Genomic DNA, 19,741 nt, shown 5'->3' with positions numbered 1-19,741 from the left:
TTAAATTTGCTTTAATGTCTACTGCTTATAACGGCTGAAATGCATTAACCAAATATGGTAGCAAGGTGCAAGAGTGACTAAAGACCAATTTCCCATGGGAAGGTGAGGAGCCTGAAGAAATGTGCAGAAACCAGAGGGGCAGATGAGATTCAGGGTCTCATTCATAGCAGACGTGTCAATGAGTACCTGAGATGAGCCATGAACAACGATATACAAAACAAAAAAAAAAATTTCTTTCTATCTGTAAAACTCTACTCACCAGGTGGGCATTTGCAAGCGAATCTGTTCACGTCATCCTTACACACACCGTTGTTTAGGCAAGGCTGGCTTTCACACTCATCGATGTTCAATTCACAGTGTGTCCCCGCAAAACCTAACATTAGCAATGAAAAGTGAAAAGCTCTTTAAAAACACAGCTAATAAAATTGGTATGCTCCTCAACAAACATGGAAGCGACCAGCAGTGCTCAACAAGAAATTCGAAAGCATTAATGGAATGAGGAGGAGGCTCGACAATGTTATTTCTTTCCATCAATCCTCCACATTATTCTCTACTCTTAGATGTCAGTTTAGATGACTCTTGCCTCTGAGCCACAAGGTTGCATTTTCAGTTCCCACTCAATATACCTCAGCATTGAATCTCGGCTAAATGCTCATGCATTATTGAGTGAAAACTAGATGAGGGATTGAGCCAAAACCCCAGATGCCCTCTTGACGGATTGAGCTAAAAACATCCCACTGTCCTACATTGAAGAAAAGTAGGAATCAAATACTTGGCAATGAGGGACTGCAGATAAAAGTATTATTGTGGCACTATTTGGTGCAAATAGTGAGAATCAGAGGCTGGTTACAAACACTATTCCAGAGGCGTCAGTATTAAGGATGCTGCTGCAGTAGTATTTTCACAAAACGGACGGGATGGGGTCCATAGCTTTGCAGATGATGTGAGAATTTGGAGGAGAGGGGGTATAAAGGTCTCCACAAGCAAATTTGAATAAGCTGAGAGAACAGGCCAAACTCTGGTACTGTCATATGTTTGTCAACAGCATATGTTTGACCACAGCACGAGCCCTAAACATAAAGAAGGCTGGATAATGCCTGGTTATGCAATGACTTGTCAATTTCAAAATGTGGGTCAGTCATACAGGCTCTTTATGATTATTTCCAAACAGGGTTGGCTACATAATACAACATGATACAGCTGTAGGTGGCTCCACCTACAGTTGGAATTTATGTTCAAGTACTTGCGTAACTTATTCAACATGCCATTCTTTCATTTTATAAATCTCTCAAAGAAAGTTGGATATATGTCACTGCCTGAAGTTTGACCTAAAATGTTGCATTAGGAATTGCTAAACATGTGCTGCATTGCTATCTATTCCTTTTGCCTTTTTGATTCGACATTTACCAAAGTTAAAAATAATTTAAAAATTAACTTGTGCTACTTTTACTGTTTTTTCCCATTGGCCTTTTTTGTTTAGTTAAACCTGGAGAATTTCCTCCTGTCCCTGCCTGTTGCAGACTAATTCTGAATCTGACTTCTGTGATTAGTAAATGCCTCAAACATCATTTTATTTTGAAAACATGTGTCCAATAGGTCAGATATGCAGCAGGACTTCTGTGCATCCACCATGTTAGTTCCCACCTGGCATACAGATGCACTTGAATTCACCAATCTGGTCCAAGCAGGTGGCATCATTCTGGCATGGCATAGAAAGACATTCATTGATGTCCATCTCACAGCGTGGTCCTGTGTAACCCACGACGCACTCACAGCGGAAAGAGCCCTTGGTGTTGACACATTTCCCTCCATGTTCACAGGGATTGCCTCCTACGGTGTAAATGTATGAAGGTCAGAGACATTCAAGTGAACCCTAGTTTCTGGAATATCAATGATGTTATCTTCACACACAATTACCATTTACTGCTTATGAAAAACGCACTCCCTCTCTTTCAAGTTTTCATCCTCCTTCAAAACTCTAATCTCATTGCTGTACACACCATCAAACCCGTCAACTAAAATCTGTACTTATTTAGTGCCTCTTAATGTCACAAAATGACCCAAAGTGTTTCTTCGACAGGTGACATTGACTTACAAGGAGATATGAGGGACGATGGTCAGAAGATAGGTTCTCAAGGAGATAAAGAGAAGGAGAGAGGAAGAAGGGTTCCAAAAATGAGGGGAATTCTAGAAAGGGAGTCCTGGTAGGTAAAGACATGGCCACCAATGGTGGAGTGACTCAAATCAGGGAATTTTACTCTGGAAGCAAACACTGGAGGAACATAAACATCCAGAAGTCTGCAGAACTGGGGCACGGGAGTGAGGATTATCGAGATTAGCAGGGTTGAGGCTACAGAGTTATCTGAAAACAAGGACAAGAATTGGTTTAACCTGGGAGCCAATACTGATTATTGAGCAGAGACTCATTGGGTGAATGGGGCTTCGTGTGGCTTGGAGCACAGGCAGAGGGATTTGGATTACCTCAATTTAGGGGTTGGAATACAAAAAGCCAACCAGGAGTGCACTGGAGTAATCAAGTCTTGAGACAAAAATGGCACGAATGAGGACTCCAGCTGATGAGCTAGGACAGCATCAGAAACAGGGCAATGTTATGAAGGTGGCAACCGGCAGCTTTGATGATGATGGAGATGTGTGGTCAGAAGCTCACGTCAAACATGACACCAAGACTGTGAAGACTCTGGTTCAGTCTTAGACAGGTACCAGGGAGAACGGATTGAATTAGAGGCTGGTTGAAAGAGTGTGTGTCAGGAATCAAAGATAATGGCTTCAGTCTTCCAAACATTTAGCCAAAGAAACTTTCTGCTCGCCCAATACTGGTTGCCAGATAAACAGTCTGAGAATTTGGAAGCAATGGACAGGTGGAGACAGGCATTGGTGAGGTGGAGCTGGATGCTTCAGAAGGCATGTGAAGAGTGACGAGTGTTTTCAAATTACGCTCCAGAGGTCAGCGTCTGGAGGAGAAAGAAGAGAAGGATAGTTCTTTACGGATGTTTGAGAAAACGGTGAGCAAACAAGAGGAGAAGCCATCTGAAGTGACTTTCTAGCTATGACTGGACAGATGGAACCAGCCATGTACCTTCTCATCCGGCTGGACAACAGCAGATAGGTGTTAAAGAAGGATGGTGTGGTCAACATGCATACAGGTGGATAAGGGCAAGAAAGGATACTTTGCCATTACTACAATCACATAGGATATAATTTGCAACCATGAGGAGCCAATGAAGGATTGCAGCAGAGGTAGAAGCCTTATTGAAGGGGTTCAAACTTGGAATTCCCTGGCACAAATTTAGGAAGCAGTGACAACATTCAAGGATTTGAGAGGAATGGGAAGGTTGGAATGAGGTAATGGCTTCAAGGACGGTGAAGTCAAGGATTATTTTACTTCACAGGAAAGAGTAGTAATATCAGATTCAAACATCCATGTTTTGTGTTCTATGTCAGTACAATTGGCCTAGGACCACAGGTCAACAGGAGAAAACCAACAACATTGAAGCAACGTGAAAGGCGTTTTAAGAGAGCTCAACTTGGCTCTTGTAGACATGGGAGGGACAAGAGTACCTGGTCTGTGGAAACATCATACAGTTCCTTCTCAGACTCACTGGGGTGAATAATAAATGCCAAGCTTGAACCAAAAATTGATTTGCAGAAGTAATAACTCTCAACTGTTCATCTGTAAAATATAATCAGCAACATGACAAGATGAAGATCTATCCATTGTCCAGACACTTACCCAGTGCACATTCATTGATATCCTCATCACAGATGGCCCCCCTGTATCCAAGGGGACAACTACAAAAGAAGCTGCTCTTTAGAGGATTGGTTTCACATGTGGCTCCTTCATGACATGGGTTACTAACACATGCATCATCCACCTGACAGAAGATACCTAAAAACAAAAAAAATTTATTATTCACAGGTTAAAAAGAATTACCACTTCCTCAAAGGAGGAAAAGGAACAGAATACACAGAATTAAAATTACTAGTTATTAACATATTATCCTGATCCCTTGAGCCCATAAAGGAGTTTTGTCAGCTCTAGTTATTTCAATTAAACAATTCACATTCTGCTCCTGAAATGTTTTTCTCTTATTATTTACCTTTTTTATTCCCTTATTGCCATTTCTTCACTGCTGGTTGTGGCACTGGTCTATGACTCAACCGGGTTGTTTGCAAACTTGGCATTTTTTTTCAGCCCGAGCTGAACTTCTGATCCCGTATGCACTCTGTTGTCAAGACTACCTACTTCTACGTATGCAAAGTGGTCCTTCTCCTCCTTATCTTTTCCTATTTGTTTCTGTCTCATGCATTTTGTTACCTCAAGATTTGACTACTGCGGTGCTCGTCCAGCTGTAGTCCCTCATCTTGTACCCTCTGTAAATTTCAATTCACAAAAAAACTCTGTTGCTCTAATCAAGGGCTGCACCATGACCCACTCACCCATCACCGGTGCTTTCTGACTTGCACTGATTTTGGGTCCTCGCAGGACAATTTTTAAAGCTCCCTCATATTAAGTGTTCAAATCCTTCCACTGCCTCATACCACTCCCCTGCCCATTTCTGTAATCTCCTCTAGATTCAAAATTAATGTAGTTTCTTTAACATAGTAAAGCTATCCAAGACCTTTCAAATGAATTTTAGCAAACAAGTTCATCAAGCTGCATGAGGAGATAGGAAATAGCCAAAAGCTTGAACAAACAAGTAGGTTTTGAGAAATGTCTTCAAGCAGGACAGAGGTAGAAAGGAGAAATTTAGGGAGGGAACTCTTGAACTTAGGGACCAGGCACAGTGGCCACTAGTAGAATGATTAAAATTGGAGTGAATAAGATGATAGAATTAAAGGAGTGCAGATATCTAAGGGTGATGGGGCTGTAAGAGTGGACATAGGTTGAGCAGGAACAGGACATGTAAGGATTTACAAACAAAGACAATGTTTGAAATTCAAAGAGTTGGTTTCTCTGGGAATGAAGGTCACTCAACACAGGGATGATGGGTGGTTTGGACTCTATACATGTTAAGATACTGGCAAAGCTTCGAAATAGATGGAAGTAATTTGGAAAACAGGAGGCCAGTCAGGGGTGTAGTGAAATAGTCAAGCCTAGAGAGTTAACAAATCCACGTGGTGTTCTAAAGGTATAAGTAGTTGGGTTCAGAAACAGAGCATACATGTGTTTGAAAGCTGGTATTGGACTCAAATCTGACAAAGTTGCAAAAAGTCTTGTTTTGTCAAAGACAGTTGCCAGGGAGAGGAATGGAGTCTGGGGCTAAGGAACAGTTTGTGGCAGGGTTTAAAGACAACGGCTTTATTTAGTGTTTGACTGGAGGGAATCTCTGTTCATCTGATACTGGATGTTGGCCAAGCATTCAGACAATTTACAACGCTTGAAGTTTTGTGCTTTGCTCCAATTCTGGCCTATTGTCCATTCTAGACTTTCTGGGTTATGTTGCAGCTGTACAAGGTGCTGGTGAGGCCACACCTGGAGTACTGTGCGCAGTTTTGGTCTCCTTACTTGAGAAAGGATGTACTGGCACTGGAGGGGGTGCAAAGGAGGTTCACTTGGTTGATTCCGGAGTTGAGGGGGTTGGCTTATGAGGAGAGACTGAGTAGATTGGGATTATATTCATTGGAATTCAGAAGATTGAGGGGGGATCTTATAGAAACATATAAAATTATGAAGGGAATAGATAAGATAGAAGTAGGGAGGATGTTTCCACTGGCAGGTGAAGCTAGGACAAGGGGGCATGGCCTCAAGATTAGAGGGAGCAGATTTAGGACTGAACTGAGAAGGAATTTCTTCACCCAGAGGGTTGTTAATCTATGGAATTCCTTGCCCAGTGAAGTAGTTGACGCTACTTCAGTAAACGTTTTTAAAGATAAGGTAGATTTTTTTTGAACAATAAAGGAATTAAGGGATACGGTGAGAACGCGGGTAAGTGGATCTGAGTCCACGAAAAGATCAGCCATGATCTTATTGAATGGCGGAGCAGGCTCGAAGGGTCGGACGGCCTACTCCTGCTCCTAGTTCTTATGTTCATCCCGTCACTGACAGATAGCCTTCAGGTTTCTTGTGCTCAGTACTGTTCTGCCATTCAAATTAGATCAGGATTGAGCTGTGACCTATAACCACATATCTATAGTGATTGTAATGAGGTCAGCCAAGTGGATCTCATAAGATATGAGTTCCCTGATTGGACCAGATTAACAGCCCCAATCAGGGAGCCCGGCTGACAGATATAAACAGGAGTGTCAGAGGTTCTGTTCACTCTGAGAGCTGGCTCTGCCTCAAGGACCCTCTACGTATAAACAAAAGGTGACTTGGTGACAGGATACTGGCCTCTATGGAGTTATTTCAAAATCTTTAATGATTTGAATTAAGAACACAAAGAAAACTCAGATTTAGAATCAACAATTGATCTAGTTATGGAAGAGAGCCCTACTCAAAGAATAGGAACTGGCTTCCATTTGTGGCTGAAAGCATGAGTCTTGCCATCCCAATGCATTTGTGATTCCCTTTTGTAGCCTTTTGCTTGGTGGCTCAATCAAAGCATAAACAGTCAGAGTTGGTCACATCAAGCGGAACAACGTGAAGGAGTTAAATGCAACCGTGGGAGTTTAATCAGACAGTGGAAATGAGAGGATGCTGCAGATGTTTGGTCAAACCCCTTCACGTGTTCCATCTAACTCTTCCCAGACAGTTACCCCAATGAGGTCACTGACTCTCACTGCTGATATTGAACAGAAAAACCATGGGAAGCAAGTAAGCGCTGTTCAAATTAACAGCAATACTTTTCGACGGCAGATGAACATTAAAAAAAAATGCACGGGGCAAGTCAATATTTAATACAGCACTGATAACAATCAGTGTAGGTACAGAGTAGAGATAACAAGGTGCAGAGCTGGATGAACACAGCAGGCCAAGCAGCATCAGAGGAGCAGGAAAGCTGACGTTTCAGGTCGAGACCCTTCTTCAGAAATGGGGGAGGGGAAGGGGATTCTGAAATAAATAGGGAGAGAGGGGGAGGCGGATAGATGATGGATAAAGGAGAAGATAGGTGGAGAGGAGACAGGCAGGTCACAGAGGCAGGGTTGGAGCCAGTGAAGGCGAATGTAGGTGGGGAGTTAGGGAGGGGATAGGTCGGTCCAGGGAGGACGGACAGGTCAAGGAGGCGGGATGAGTTTATTGGGTAGGAGATGGGGGTGGGGCTTGAGGTGGGAGGAATGGTTAGGGAGGCAGGGACTAGCTAGGCTGGTTTTGGGATGCGGTTGGGGGAGGGGAGATTTTGAAGCTTGTGAAGTCCACATTGATACCCTTGGGCTGCAGGGTTCCCAAGCGAAATATGAGATGCTGTTCCTGCAGCTTTCGGGTGGCGTCATTGTGGCAATGCAGGAGGCCCAGGATGGACATATCGTCCAAGGAGTGGGAGGGGGAGTTGAAATGGTTCGCGACTGGGAGGTGTAGTTGTTTGTTGCGAACTAAGCGTAGGTGTTCCGCAAAGCGGTCCCCAAGCCTCCGCTTGGTTTCCCCGATGTACAGGAGGCCACAACGGGAACAGCGGATGCAGTATACCACATTAGCAGATGTGCAGGTGAACATCTGTGTGATGTGGAAGGTCTTCCTGGGGCCTGGGATGGGGGTGAGGGGGGAGGTGTAGCACTTGCTTCGATTGCAGGGAAAAGTGCCGGGGGTGGTGGGGCTGGAGGGGAGTGTGGAGTGGACGAGGGAGTCACGGAGAGAGTGGTCCCTCCGGAAAGCAGATAAGAGTGGGGAGGGAAAGATGTCTTTGGTAGTGGGGCCAGATTGCAGATGGCGGAAATGTCGGAGGATGATGCGTTGGATTTGGAGGTTGGTGGGGTGGTATGTGAGGACGAGGGGGATTCTGTTTTGGTTGTTATTGCGGGTAGGGGGTGTGAGGGATGAGTTGCGGGAAATGCAGGAGACACGGTCGAGGGCATTTTCGACCATTGTGGAGGCGAAGTTGCGGTCCTTGAGAAAAGAGGACATCTGGGATGTCCGGGAGTAGAATTGCTTTTCAAATAAAACCAACATGGGAGGTTTCCTGTTCAGCTGGGAAAGGTTATTGGCTAGGATCTGTCTTTGATAGCCAAACATATGCAGAACAATTGAGTAATGCTGGCTTGCAAGCAGCAAAGATTTTGCCGTTGGCTGTTCAGCAGCACTTTTTATTCTGTCACGGAATGTGGGCGTCTCTGTTTGGACCAGCCTTTATTGTCTATAACTAGCTGCCTTCAACAAGGTGGGAATGGTCAAGAGCAAATTATCTGCACTGTCAGCTACTCTCCTAAACCTTAATAGTGGCAATATCAATCATTACAGATAACACCAAACATTTCCTCAGTTTGCTGTTGGTCTGAAAAAGCTTTGCCGATAGTTAGTCATATGCTTCTCCCATGAGATGAGAATCCCTTCAATTGTAGCGTAAGGTTTGCTTGAATTCAGAGTATATCCTCATCGAATGAGTATCTTCTTAAACATCAGTTTTCTTTCCCAGGAAGCACTTCACAGCTTCAAATCTGCGTGAAGTTAATTATTGGGATTTGAAGCACAATATAGATATTTAATAACTGCTGGATGTTGCAGTTTGTAATACAGCATCATTCTTTTGAAATGAACAAAAAAAAAAAAAAAATCGGGCAGAAACTTCCAAAGTCACCGGTCTGGGGTGCAAGAACATGATGGAAACAATTTCATCAGCCAAGAGCTGCAGAGCCAGTTCATTACTCATTATTGTCAATGGGAATAATGGGTGTAGCAATTGGGGTGATGGGTCCCTATTGAGTCATCTGTATTCAGCAGAGCTTTGTGCCTCATTTGTGGATAGAAGCAATCCTATTGCAGTTATCCTGATGACAGGGTGAAGAGTGTTGAGTATTCCTAACATTATTACTGACAGCCTGAAGTTTTGTCCCTCTACCCACTGACTAAATAGAATTTTCTAACAAACATCTGTTGCAGACAGGTCAACATCTGTGCAGAATCTATACCTGTGGAGTCAACTCCACTGACAACAGTTCATCCATCCAGTAGCACTGCTGTCAACTTCGGAGATCAAAATAGCTATTACAAACTTATCCTGGCCTCCATCAATCTACCCTTTCTGCAGTAAGTTTGGGTTTTGAGATTAGTGCAACCTGATCATAAACAAGGAGGAGAACACACAACATGGAGACTATGACATATTCAAGGACTTTAAATCAGAAGGCAAGGTTAGAAATTCTACTGCAGTGAGATCAGTCAAGATCTGAAATTGTGAGGGAGGATGGTGGTGGTGGGAGGTAAAGTAGGCACCATACAGAAGTGTTCACAAAGCATCATTTGAACGTCAAATCAACTTCTGCTCATTAATGTTACATAAAGCTTACATTTGGATATAAGGGACTTTTCTTTATGATGTAGGAGCATCATGGAATTGAAAACTAGAAAGGATACCTCCAAATTTTAAAAGTTAAAAGCATCTGATACTGACTGAAACACATAAGATGGTAATTAAGGCTATCAAACTGAACAATAACAACCTTTACATCCTTCTTAAAGCCAATGATTGTTATAAACTTCAAAAACCTGTCTGTTATCTTTTGGGAATTTGCAGACCCAGACAATATTCAGAACCAGAAATGTCTGAGCACTGACCCTTGGTGCAATTAGTGTTCAGAATTTAAAAATGAGAAACAGAAGTTTCACTTAAGAGGAGAGAGTGGAACAATAATACTTGATGCAGTGGATTAAAAATGCAGATCAATTAGTTTTGCCTGCTCTCCAGCTCTGGTTCAACAATTCATTATCGATGGCTCTTGGGTTTTACATTCAATTATGTCAAGTAAACCAAGCCTAAGGCTCAGGAGACTCAAAAGTATATTTAAGCTTATCTACCATCCCTCCCCTTGAGGACAATTAGAACTTGACAGCTTCTTTCAGTCATACCCCAAGGTTAGAAATATTACTGAGTCAAAAATAAAATTAAATTCCAGAGTTCAAGCCTTACCAGCTTTGCCAACAGGGCACTCGCAAACAAAAGATGCCACACGGTCATGGCAGGTGGCCCCATTCATGCAAATAGCAACCGCACAGTCATCAATGTTCTCACTGCAGTCATCACCACTCCAACCATTGACACAGACGCAGTTATAACCTCCGATGTTGTTGGAACAGGTTCCTCCATTCTGACACGCATTTGGCTGCAGTTGACACTCATCCACATCTTCTGTACAAAACTGACCTAGATGGGGGAAAAGGGATGAAGAGTTCATAGACAGGCATTGAGTACTTTATACGTCACATAATCAAGCAGAAATTTTGGCCCAACTCAGCATTTACTGTGGGCAATTAACAGGTGTTACAATCTGTGCAAATGGTTGAGTTTAATGCAATACAATGTCAAAGTGAATTCGCCCTTCTGCACCAGATACAAAAGCAAGATACTGCAGGTGCTGGAAATGTAAAACAAAACAGAAGTGCTGGAAATACTCAGTACATCTGGCATTTGTGAAGAGAACTGGTCGTAATGAATGGTCTTAGACCTGAAACATTAACTCTGTTCCTCACTGCCAATGAGACGGCATTTTCTACCATTACTACTACAGTAGATTTTTGGCACTATGGAACCTAAGTCAAAGTATGTGCTGGACAGCTGATGTAATGTTCAAGTATTGACTAGGTAATAGCATTGCCCTATCAGCCCACACAGCAACAGAAGTATCAAAGTAACATTCGCACCACAGAAATGCCAGGCAATGACCATCTCCAATAAGGGGCACTCTAACCACTGCCCCTTGACATATCCATCACTGAATCCCCAGCTGTTATCATCCTGGGGGTTAGCATTGACCAGAAACTCAACTGGACTTGTCATATAAACACAGTGACTCCAAGAGCAGGTCAGAGGCTACGAATCCTGCGCTAAGTATCTCACCTCCTGACTCCCCAAAGCCTATTCCTTGTCTGTAGGTACAAATTAGGAGTGTTGTAGAATACTCCCCACTTGCCTGGATGAGTGCAGCTCCCACAATAATTTCAAGAAGCTTGACACAGTCAAGGAAAAAACAGCCCACTTGATTGGCACCACATTCACATCCACTCCCTCCACCGCAGATGCTCGGTAGCAGCAGTGTGTACTGTCTACAAGATGCACTGCAGAAATTCACCAAAGATCCTCAGACAGCACCTTCCAAACCCACGACCACTTCCATGTAGAAGGACAAGGGCAACAGGTACATGGGAACACCACTACATGCAAATTCCCATACAAGACACTCACCATCCTGACTTGGAAACATATCGCCATTCCTTCACAGTTACTGCGTCAAAATCCTGGAATTTCTACCACAATTGCATTGTGGTTTTATCTACAGCATGTGGACTGCAGTGGTTCAAGAAGGCAGCTCACCTCGATCTTCTCAAAGCCACCTAGGTATGGACAATAAATGCTGGCCAGATAGAGATGCCTGTGTCCCACGAGTGAATAAGAAACACAAAATACACTGAGACAACGTTGGTGCCTTTGCACATATCAACTGCGGAAGATACCAGGCTGAAAAGCTGGTCCCAAAGATATGAAAGTGCATCTCTAAATGTCTAATATCCTCCAATCACATCTTTTCCTGCACCTCCCCACCACCAAAATTAAAGTAATCTGGACTAATAACTAATGTTTAACTGAATCAGGATGGTTACTTGTGACCAAACACACTGTCACCAGCACCCAGCATCACTGCAGACCCTCATGTCTTACAATGGTGCTACAGATCAAGAGGCACTGATCCAAATGAGGAAGGATTATTCTCTAAAGCAGCAAATACAGGCAGGTTATTTTAACCATTCTTCACTAAAACCCATTGTCACAGGATTGCAGCCAATATCATTAACTCCAATGTGACTCACCTCTAACCTAACTGCAACAGGCCTGATTTAAAACAACTCGGGGCAAACTTCTTTACACAAAGGGGTGAGATTTAAAACTAGATAGCAATGGAATAGGTGACAATGATTATCTCAGTTGCACTCAAGGAAGAAAGGAAAAGAAGAACACGCTGACACAGTCAGATGAAATGGGCTGGGTGGATTCTCATGGGTAAGATAAATGACAACATAGAGTTGTCATGCTTAATAGCACATTTCTATGCTACAAACACAATAAAATTCTTTGTCGTCCTACATTTACACCATGATAGAAAGTTTATCGAGTGGAACACCAGGCAGAGACAGAGTCGTATGTGAGAGCCCTGCTCCAACACCATCTCCAAACTGGGTTCTGAAATGATTTCAGTTGTTAAAAGGTAGGTAAATTGTATGTATTTTCCCTTTGGATATAAAAACCTTAACTTGCTGACCACAACATCGGTGCAAAACTGCAGATAGTCTCCCAGCCCCCAACCCAACCTTGAACTCGAGTCTCATCAATCTCCGAAGTCAAATAGCTGGAACTAGACCAAATCAATTCCACAATTTCATGTCTTGCTCACTTACCCAGAATGTATTCCAGCTGAAAAGCCAGAGTCACTGCCAAAGGGTCTGAACCAAAAACTCCTTTGTTCACAAAGCCTTCCTCCGCTCTGCTTTCAATTAACTCCAATATCCTGTTCGCCTACCTAATTTTAAACATTTCTTTTCCCTCTAAGTTCACCCACACCCTTTCCAGTCTGTACAGCAATTTATCCTGCATCTCCCTTCTTCCTTACCTAACTTACTCAGCACATGTATTTCATGCAATTGTTTGGGGGAATGGAGGTGGAAAGGAAACAAGAAAGAATTTAAGAACCAGGTTGTGACATGTTAGAAAACAATTCAGGTTATGGCCTAAAACAAGTTTTGTTTCAGGATTCATATGTTCATAGATCATAGAATCCCTACAGTGTGGAAACAGGTCCTTCGGCCCAACAAGTCCACACTGACCCTCAGGGCACCCACCCAAACCCATCCCCCTACAACCCACATAATCTACAAATCCTGGAACACTACAAGCAATTCAGCATGGCCAATCCACCTAGCCTGCACATCTTTGGTCTGTGGGAGGAAACCGGAGCCCCTGAAGGAAGCCTGCACAGACACAGGGAGAATGCGCAAACGCCCAAGGGTGGAATTGAACCCGGGTCCCTGGCGTTGTGAGGCAGCAGTGCTAACTACTGAGCCACCATGCCGCCCCGTTGTGAATATATGAACAAGGAACAAGAGTTGGCCACTCAGCCCGTCAAGCCTGCTCTGTCATGGCTGCTTCAAATCTACATTCCTGCAGCTTCCTGAGAATCCTTCATCCCCTTGGTAATCAAGAATTTCACCTCTGCTTTAAAAATCCTTAGATTTCACATTCACTGCTTTTTTGAGGAACGGGAATTCCACAGACTCATAATTCTGTGAGAGAAAAAGTTTCTTCATCTGTGTTTTAATTAGGCACCCCTTTTTTTAGAACTATGATCCCTAGTTCTAGCTTCTCCCAACATTCAACAGTCAAGTTCCCTCAGGATCTTAAATGCTTCAATTAAGTCACCTCCAACTCTTCTCAACTCCAGAGGATATAGGTCTAGCCTTTCCGCATAAAGGCAATCACTCAGTCAAGACATTAGTCCAGTAATAACTTCTCTGAACTGCTTCCAACGCAGTACACTCTTCCGTAAGTTGTGCCCCAGTATGATACACAGTACTACAGATGTGGTCTTACCAATGTCTTGTATAACTGAAGCATAACCTCTCTACCTGTGTTCAGTTGCCCTTGCAATAAACCATAACATTCTGTGAGCTTTTCTGATTGCTTGCTGTACCTGTATACTGACCTTCTGCAATTCATGCACTTGAACACCAGATCTCTTTGCAACCCAGAGCACTGCAGCCCCTCACAATCTAGATAATATGTTTCTTTCTTTTCTTTTCTGCCAAAATACACAATTTCACACTTTCCCACATTGTACTCCATTGCCACTCTGCCCATTCACTTAACCTATCTCTATTCCTTTGTAGGCTCATGACCTCTTTACAACACACTTTCCTACCTATCAATGATGTAGAGGTGCCAGTGTTGGACTGGGGTGGACAAGGTCAGAAATCACACAAAACCAGGTTATAGTCCAACAGGTTTGTTTGAAATCACAAGCTTTCGAAGCCTCAAGGCTCCAAAAGCTTGTGTTTTTAAATATATCTGTTGGACTGTAACCTGGTGTTGTGAGATTTCTGACTTTGTGTTATCAACAAATTTAGCTACCATACCTTTGATCCCTGCATCTAACCAATTTATATAAATTGTAAAGAGTTGAGGCTCCAGCACCGAACCTTGTGGCACATTCGTGACATCCTGTCAGCCTGAAAATTATCTACTTATTCCTACTCTCTGTTTCTGGTTAACAAGCCAGTCTTCTATCTGCCCCCAAACCACAAACGTTTATTCTGCAATAAGCTTTGAATCGACCCAGCAACAATTTATTTTAACAAGCAGCATTTTCACCAATTGGTCTCTAAACTGGGATAACTACATAAGCAGGGAGGAGAGTGGAAAACATAACATTGGTCAAAGCTCTCAGCTTCTGAAGGAGATGTCTGTAACTTCAGGAAGCTTCTCACGGCCCAAGCTTTCTACTATTCTACTTTCTGCAATTCCACTTTTCTGCCCAACACTTGTGGAATCATTGTCTGTAGAAGTAGTAAGGGTCCACAATACTCTAGCACTCCATTATGTCTCCTATAATGCATATTCTTCCTTGGAGTACCCAGGAGATGAGTGATGGGGGCCCTTGAATCTGGCCAAGTCCATCCAAGGTTTTCACCTGCATTTTTAATAGTCAGCACCGGAACAAGAGCCTTGGCTGAATTTTTTATTCTTTCACTATACGGTGCAATATTCCTCCCTCAAAATAAAAGGACTGAGCCAGAAACAGACTGAACCAGACAAACAGCTCATTGTTGTTTATGGAACCAACCTTGCTGCTCACCTTTTTGGCAACAATATTTGTCAATGTAAAATAAGGGACCACACTTCAGAAGTAATTTGTTTGCTGAAGGTATGTAAAGGAATGTATCACATTCAAGCTTTCCATTCACTTTCCAACCACACCCCTGGTGGAGGTAAACCTATGCTGATAAAGTTCTGTTAAAATATCATTTGGTTCAATCTGAGCCAAGCTTTCTTCAAATGTACAGTTCAAAGCAATTCATCACAAACTCTTCACGTACCTGTCCATTCAGGTGTACATCGACAATTGTATGTGTTCACTCCATCCACGCAGGTACCACCATTCTGACATTTGTGCTCAGGGCAATCATCAATGTTAATCTCACAGTCCTTCCCACTGAACCCTGCCAAACACAAGAGAGAATTTGATTCATGGATTATCTTGCAACGTAAAACAGTCATGTTCTGTAACTAACACAGATGTTCCAGCAGCAAATCAACGAGTCACACTCTCAAAAACAAAGCTTCATTCTCTCTCTATTTCAACATGACGTTCTGATTCCAAGAACTGGCTTTCCCAAAACTCAATCAGGCGAAACACATTTTAACTTGCACGTGTTGACTAGTCAAAGCTCAAGATGTAGCCATCATTGCACCCAAATAGCCTTGTCAAGTGCTTTGGCATATGTCAACAAAGAAACTCAAAACCAAACACCAGAGCCATGGTGACCTTGTTTGTATTGGAAATGTCATTTTGTACTGCAGTTTTACTGACGCCCCAGAATGGAGCAGCCAAGAAAACCCTCAGAGACAAAGTGTAGGCCAATTCCATTAGCCAACCATATGATTTCTGCTTGCTCAATTCCAAAGTCAAACCCATCTTGAGCACAGGATTAAATGCCAGGCCCAATTTGAAAACCAGATCACTGCGTAGTGCCACTTAAATCAAAACGTGGTGTACTAATGAGCTGCATTCGGACGAGCAGATCAAGTCCTGCAGCTCCAATGTACACTCATGTATGCTAAGTACTTCCATCAATATCCTCTTGTACTGTTTCCAAGAAGCTTGTTTTCCTAGCACTACACATCCTGTAACATTGTGAAGCTTGGTTTCCTGCAAACCCTTTCCCCACAGGCAACTGCCTTGCCCAGTTAGTGCGATAGCTCCTAATTGACCTTGGAGCAGAGTTAATAATGTCAAGAGGGACCCGCTATTGCAGCTAATTGTTTAAGTAATTCACCTGCAATTTCAGTTTAAATGTTTCCTCATTGGCAAAACACATTTCCTGGCCAAGATCCTCAATCAGATTATAAAAAAAAATTTGATACATCAGCAGGAGCGTTCAGCCACAAGTTCAAAGTGATAGAGGAGAAATTACAAAAGCAAGTGGCAAACAAGAACGGAATATGCTGCCTTCAAATACAAAAACCTTTCAAATAGAGGGGGCAATAAGGCCATTGCCTTAATTAATTGCTGGTGATTCAGGGAGAGTGGGCAAGACAACTATTCATTGATCTCCCTTCCATAACTGAGAGCAACACGTTACAACTTTATCTAAACAGAAACTCAGAATCTGGACAAGGTGGTTGGCAATGACCAAAACAACACGACTCATTAGGACACCCTAAGTTTTACAGCTGCAATTATCAGCGTGTTAAAGCAGGGCATTTAAGCTCATATACTTCTGACAGTCAATTAGTGACTCTGATCATAGTCAGTGATTCTAGGACATGCCCTCAGTCAACTATTCACTTAGGGAACGAGGGCAAGATTAAACCGGTCGAGGTCACTAATAGCTACAGTCTGTTGGCACTGTGTGACCAGCCCTAATCATGTGAACAGAATTTGTAGTAGACAAAAGATGATTTTCTTCTCCTTTCTTCCTCACCATGTTTCCTAACCTCTTTACCATGGTGCTGAATCAAACTGGAGTACAAGTGCTTGCGTGGAACAGGTTTCTGGTAATCTGTGTACATGCTGGGTGGTTACCAAACTGCATAGCCTTAAGACCTAAAGAACAAAAGACGAATTAGCCCTGAAGCATGCTGCCCCACAAGATCATAGCTGATCTGGTTGTAGGCTCAATTCCATTTTTTTGCCTCCTCAACTCTTTGTTAATCAAAAATCTGTCTAACACAGCCTTGAATACATTCAATACCCTGCCTCAACTGCTCTCTGGGCAAGACAATTTCACAGACTAACAACATCTGGAGAAGAAATTCCTCCTCAGCCCTGTCTTAAATGGGAAATCCCTTATTTTTAAACTCTGTCTTGTTTCTACATCCACCAGTGAAGAGAAACATCCCATCATCTATCTTCCAAGTCCCCTCACAATCTGGCATATTTCAGTAAGATCACCTCTCATTGTTCTAAACTTCAAGGATCTAATCTGGTCAACCTCTCCTCACAAGCAACCACTTCATCCCAAAAATCAGCCAAGTGAGCCTTCTCTGAACTGCTTCCAATGCAAGCATATCCCTCAATTAAGGAAAATTGTATACAGTACTCCTGGCACTTTTTCAGAAATGGCCTGTACTGTTTTACCAAGGGATATTGTGGGTTAAGTCACAGTTAACTCCCCGAACCTAAGCTATTCACAAACTTAGCGAGTGGAGTGGATAGGGATAAGGTGCTGTCAGAAGATGGCAATCATATAGAGGAAGCCTGGCTCAATAATCCCTCTCTAAAGACACAGTGGTTTACAGCAATACCACATCATTGCCACATGGACTATATCTAACACAATACAAACCAGCAGTCACTGCTTCCCAGTGTGAGTGTGCAATTTATACAGAGAACTCTGCATTGGTGTTCAAAGAGAGCAAAGACTGAAACTCACTTTGGATAGAGGAAGAATCATTCCCCATTTCAATTCCTTGTATTGGCTTTTCCTGTGACGCATGTGGTACAATGGGCCTTATTTCTACTACCAAAGAACTATCTGCAAGAATGCACACTGCCTTAACCTCAGAGAAGACTTGGTCTGATGTCCCCTTCTCTGCAGATATATAGGACCCTGCTCAGCAATCCTCTGCGGGAGCACAACTGAAATTTTGAAAATCTTGCAGTAGCAGACCCATGTTAAATTGAGCTGTGTCCTCTCAAACTCATTCTGACTCAACAACAGTAACGTTGCTGATAATCACAGAACTATACAATGATTACCTACACGAAGGTGGCTATTCAGCCCATTCTGTCCATACCAGCTCTCTACATTAGCAATTCAGCCAGTCCCACTAACTTGTCTTTTCACTGTAGCTCTGCAAAGTTTTTCCTCTTCAGATAATCATCCAATTCATTTTTAAAAGCCATGATTGAATCTCCCTCCAACACAATTTCAGATGGATTCCAGATCCGAATGACTTGTTCCTGATAAGAGCTTTCCTCCTGGCAGCAGTGGGTTCTAAGCAATGAGTAGGCAACAACTCAATCGTTGCTGTATCATTTTTGCAGATTGTGAGCCAGATGCACTTTACTCACTTTCTGTCTGGCAATTCCTATGTTGATTTTTTTTTTTCCCTGTCCTACTCCTCTGCAAAATTTTACAACACAAATGTGCCATCATCAATCACTATTTGACTGCCATCACTCTGGTGCTTGGCACCTCACCAGGTTCTGAGCATTAGCACACTTTATTACTTAATTAAATTTTAAGTGCAGAAGATTGAGGTTGATCTGATTGAGGAATGCTGGAAACCTTTCACGGATTTGATTCTGTAGACAGAGAGGAACTATTTCCACTAGTGAGGGAAATCAAGAAGCTGGAGACACAACCTTAAAATCAAAGCCAAATCCCTTGGGATGCAAGTCGGAAAACACGGATTCAAATAAAGAGCAGTGCAATCTCTGTGGATGCCGGGGCTACTGGAACTTCCAAGACAGAAATAGATAGCAAAATACTCCAAAATACTGCACGTGCTGGAAATCTGAAATAAAATCAAAGGTGCTTGAGAAACTCAGCAAGTCTGACAGCATCTGTGGAGACAGAAAAATAGAGTTAACATTCCCAGTGCACTATGTGGGATATGGAGAGATTTTGAGGTACAGGTACATTTGGGGTGCATCACCAACTTGACTGAAATGAATGTCGAGATGCTGAGCATCCTTCTCCAGTTCCCAGCTCTTACCTGGCAGGCAGTTGCATTCGTAGGTTAGGTCATCGTTGATTGGTCGGCAGGTGCCCCCATTCATGCATGGCGATGACGAGCAGGGGACATAAACACTCTCACAATTGGTCCCAGTGAACCCTGGTTTGCACAGGCAGCGGTACGATCCTGGTATAGTTAGGCATGTCCCACTGTTCTGGCACGGAACCTCAGTGGAGCATTCATCAATGTCAGTCTGGCAGTGGGATCCAGTGTAGCCTGGGAGGCAGCTACAAGTGTAATTGTCTCTTGAACTGCTGCATTTACCCCCATTAGCACATGGCTGAGAGGCACAGGAATCCACATGCTGGCAGTTTTTACCTGTTGAGAAGTCAAAGAAGATAGTGAGATCGAAGGTCTCTCCTTTGTCACCCCATTTGTACAATTTTGCATCATTGAGTATAACCATGGCTCCGAGTCAGAAAGGCTTGGTTTCACGTCCCGCTCCAAATACTTTTGGTAATTATTCCGTACTGAGTGTGCTGCACTGTCACAATCGTCATTTTTCAGATTAATCAAAAGTCTGTCTGCACTCTCAGGTGGACAATAAAAATCTCATGGCACTTCAAACAAGTGTTGAGGTCTCTCTCCATGCCCTGAACATGATTCACCCCTCAACCAAAAAAAAACCCTATGAACGTGCAAAGCTGCAAAAACATTGGACAGCACCAAACAAACTTTTCCCG

General features: G+C 43.0%; 1 protein-coding gene across 1 annotated transcript; it reads right to left on the bottom strand.

The window, feature by feature from the left end:
* Positions 1 to 259: 259 nt before the first annotated feature.
* On the bottom strand, positions 260 to 19,464 carry LOC125481441 (neurogenic locus notch homolog protein 2-like; the record flags this gene model as incomplete). Its single annotated transcript, XM_048592989.1, has 6 exons — positions 19,038 to 19,464; positions 15,191 to 15,313; positions 10,020 to 10,253; positions 3,752 to 3,907; positions 1,645 to 1,830; positions 260 to 373 (listed from the first exon to the last, which is right to left on the bottom strand). Coding segments are annotated over exons 1-6 (1,240 nt in total), but the record flags the coding sequence as incomplete, so codon positions are not given.
* Between the last annotated feature and the right edge of the window lie 277 nt (positions 19,465 to 19,741).

This window comes from Rhincodon typus, unplaced genomic scaffold, assembly GCF_021869965.1.
Source record: "Rhincodon typus isolate 14 unplaced genomic scaffold, sRhiTyp1.1 hic_rhity00002172, whole genome shotgun sequence".
Classification (NCBI taxonomy): Eukaryota; Metazoa; Chordata; class Chondrichthyes; order Orectolobiformes; family Rhincodontidae; genus Rhincodon; species Rhincodon typus.
Note: the sequence above shows the minus strand (reverse complement) of the source record. Positions and strands in the feature narration are given on the sequence as shown.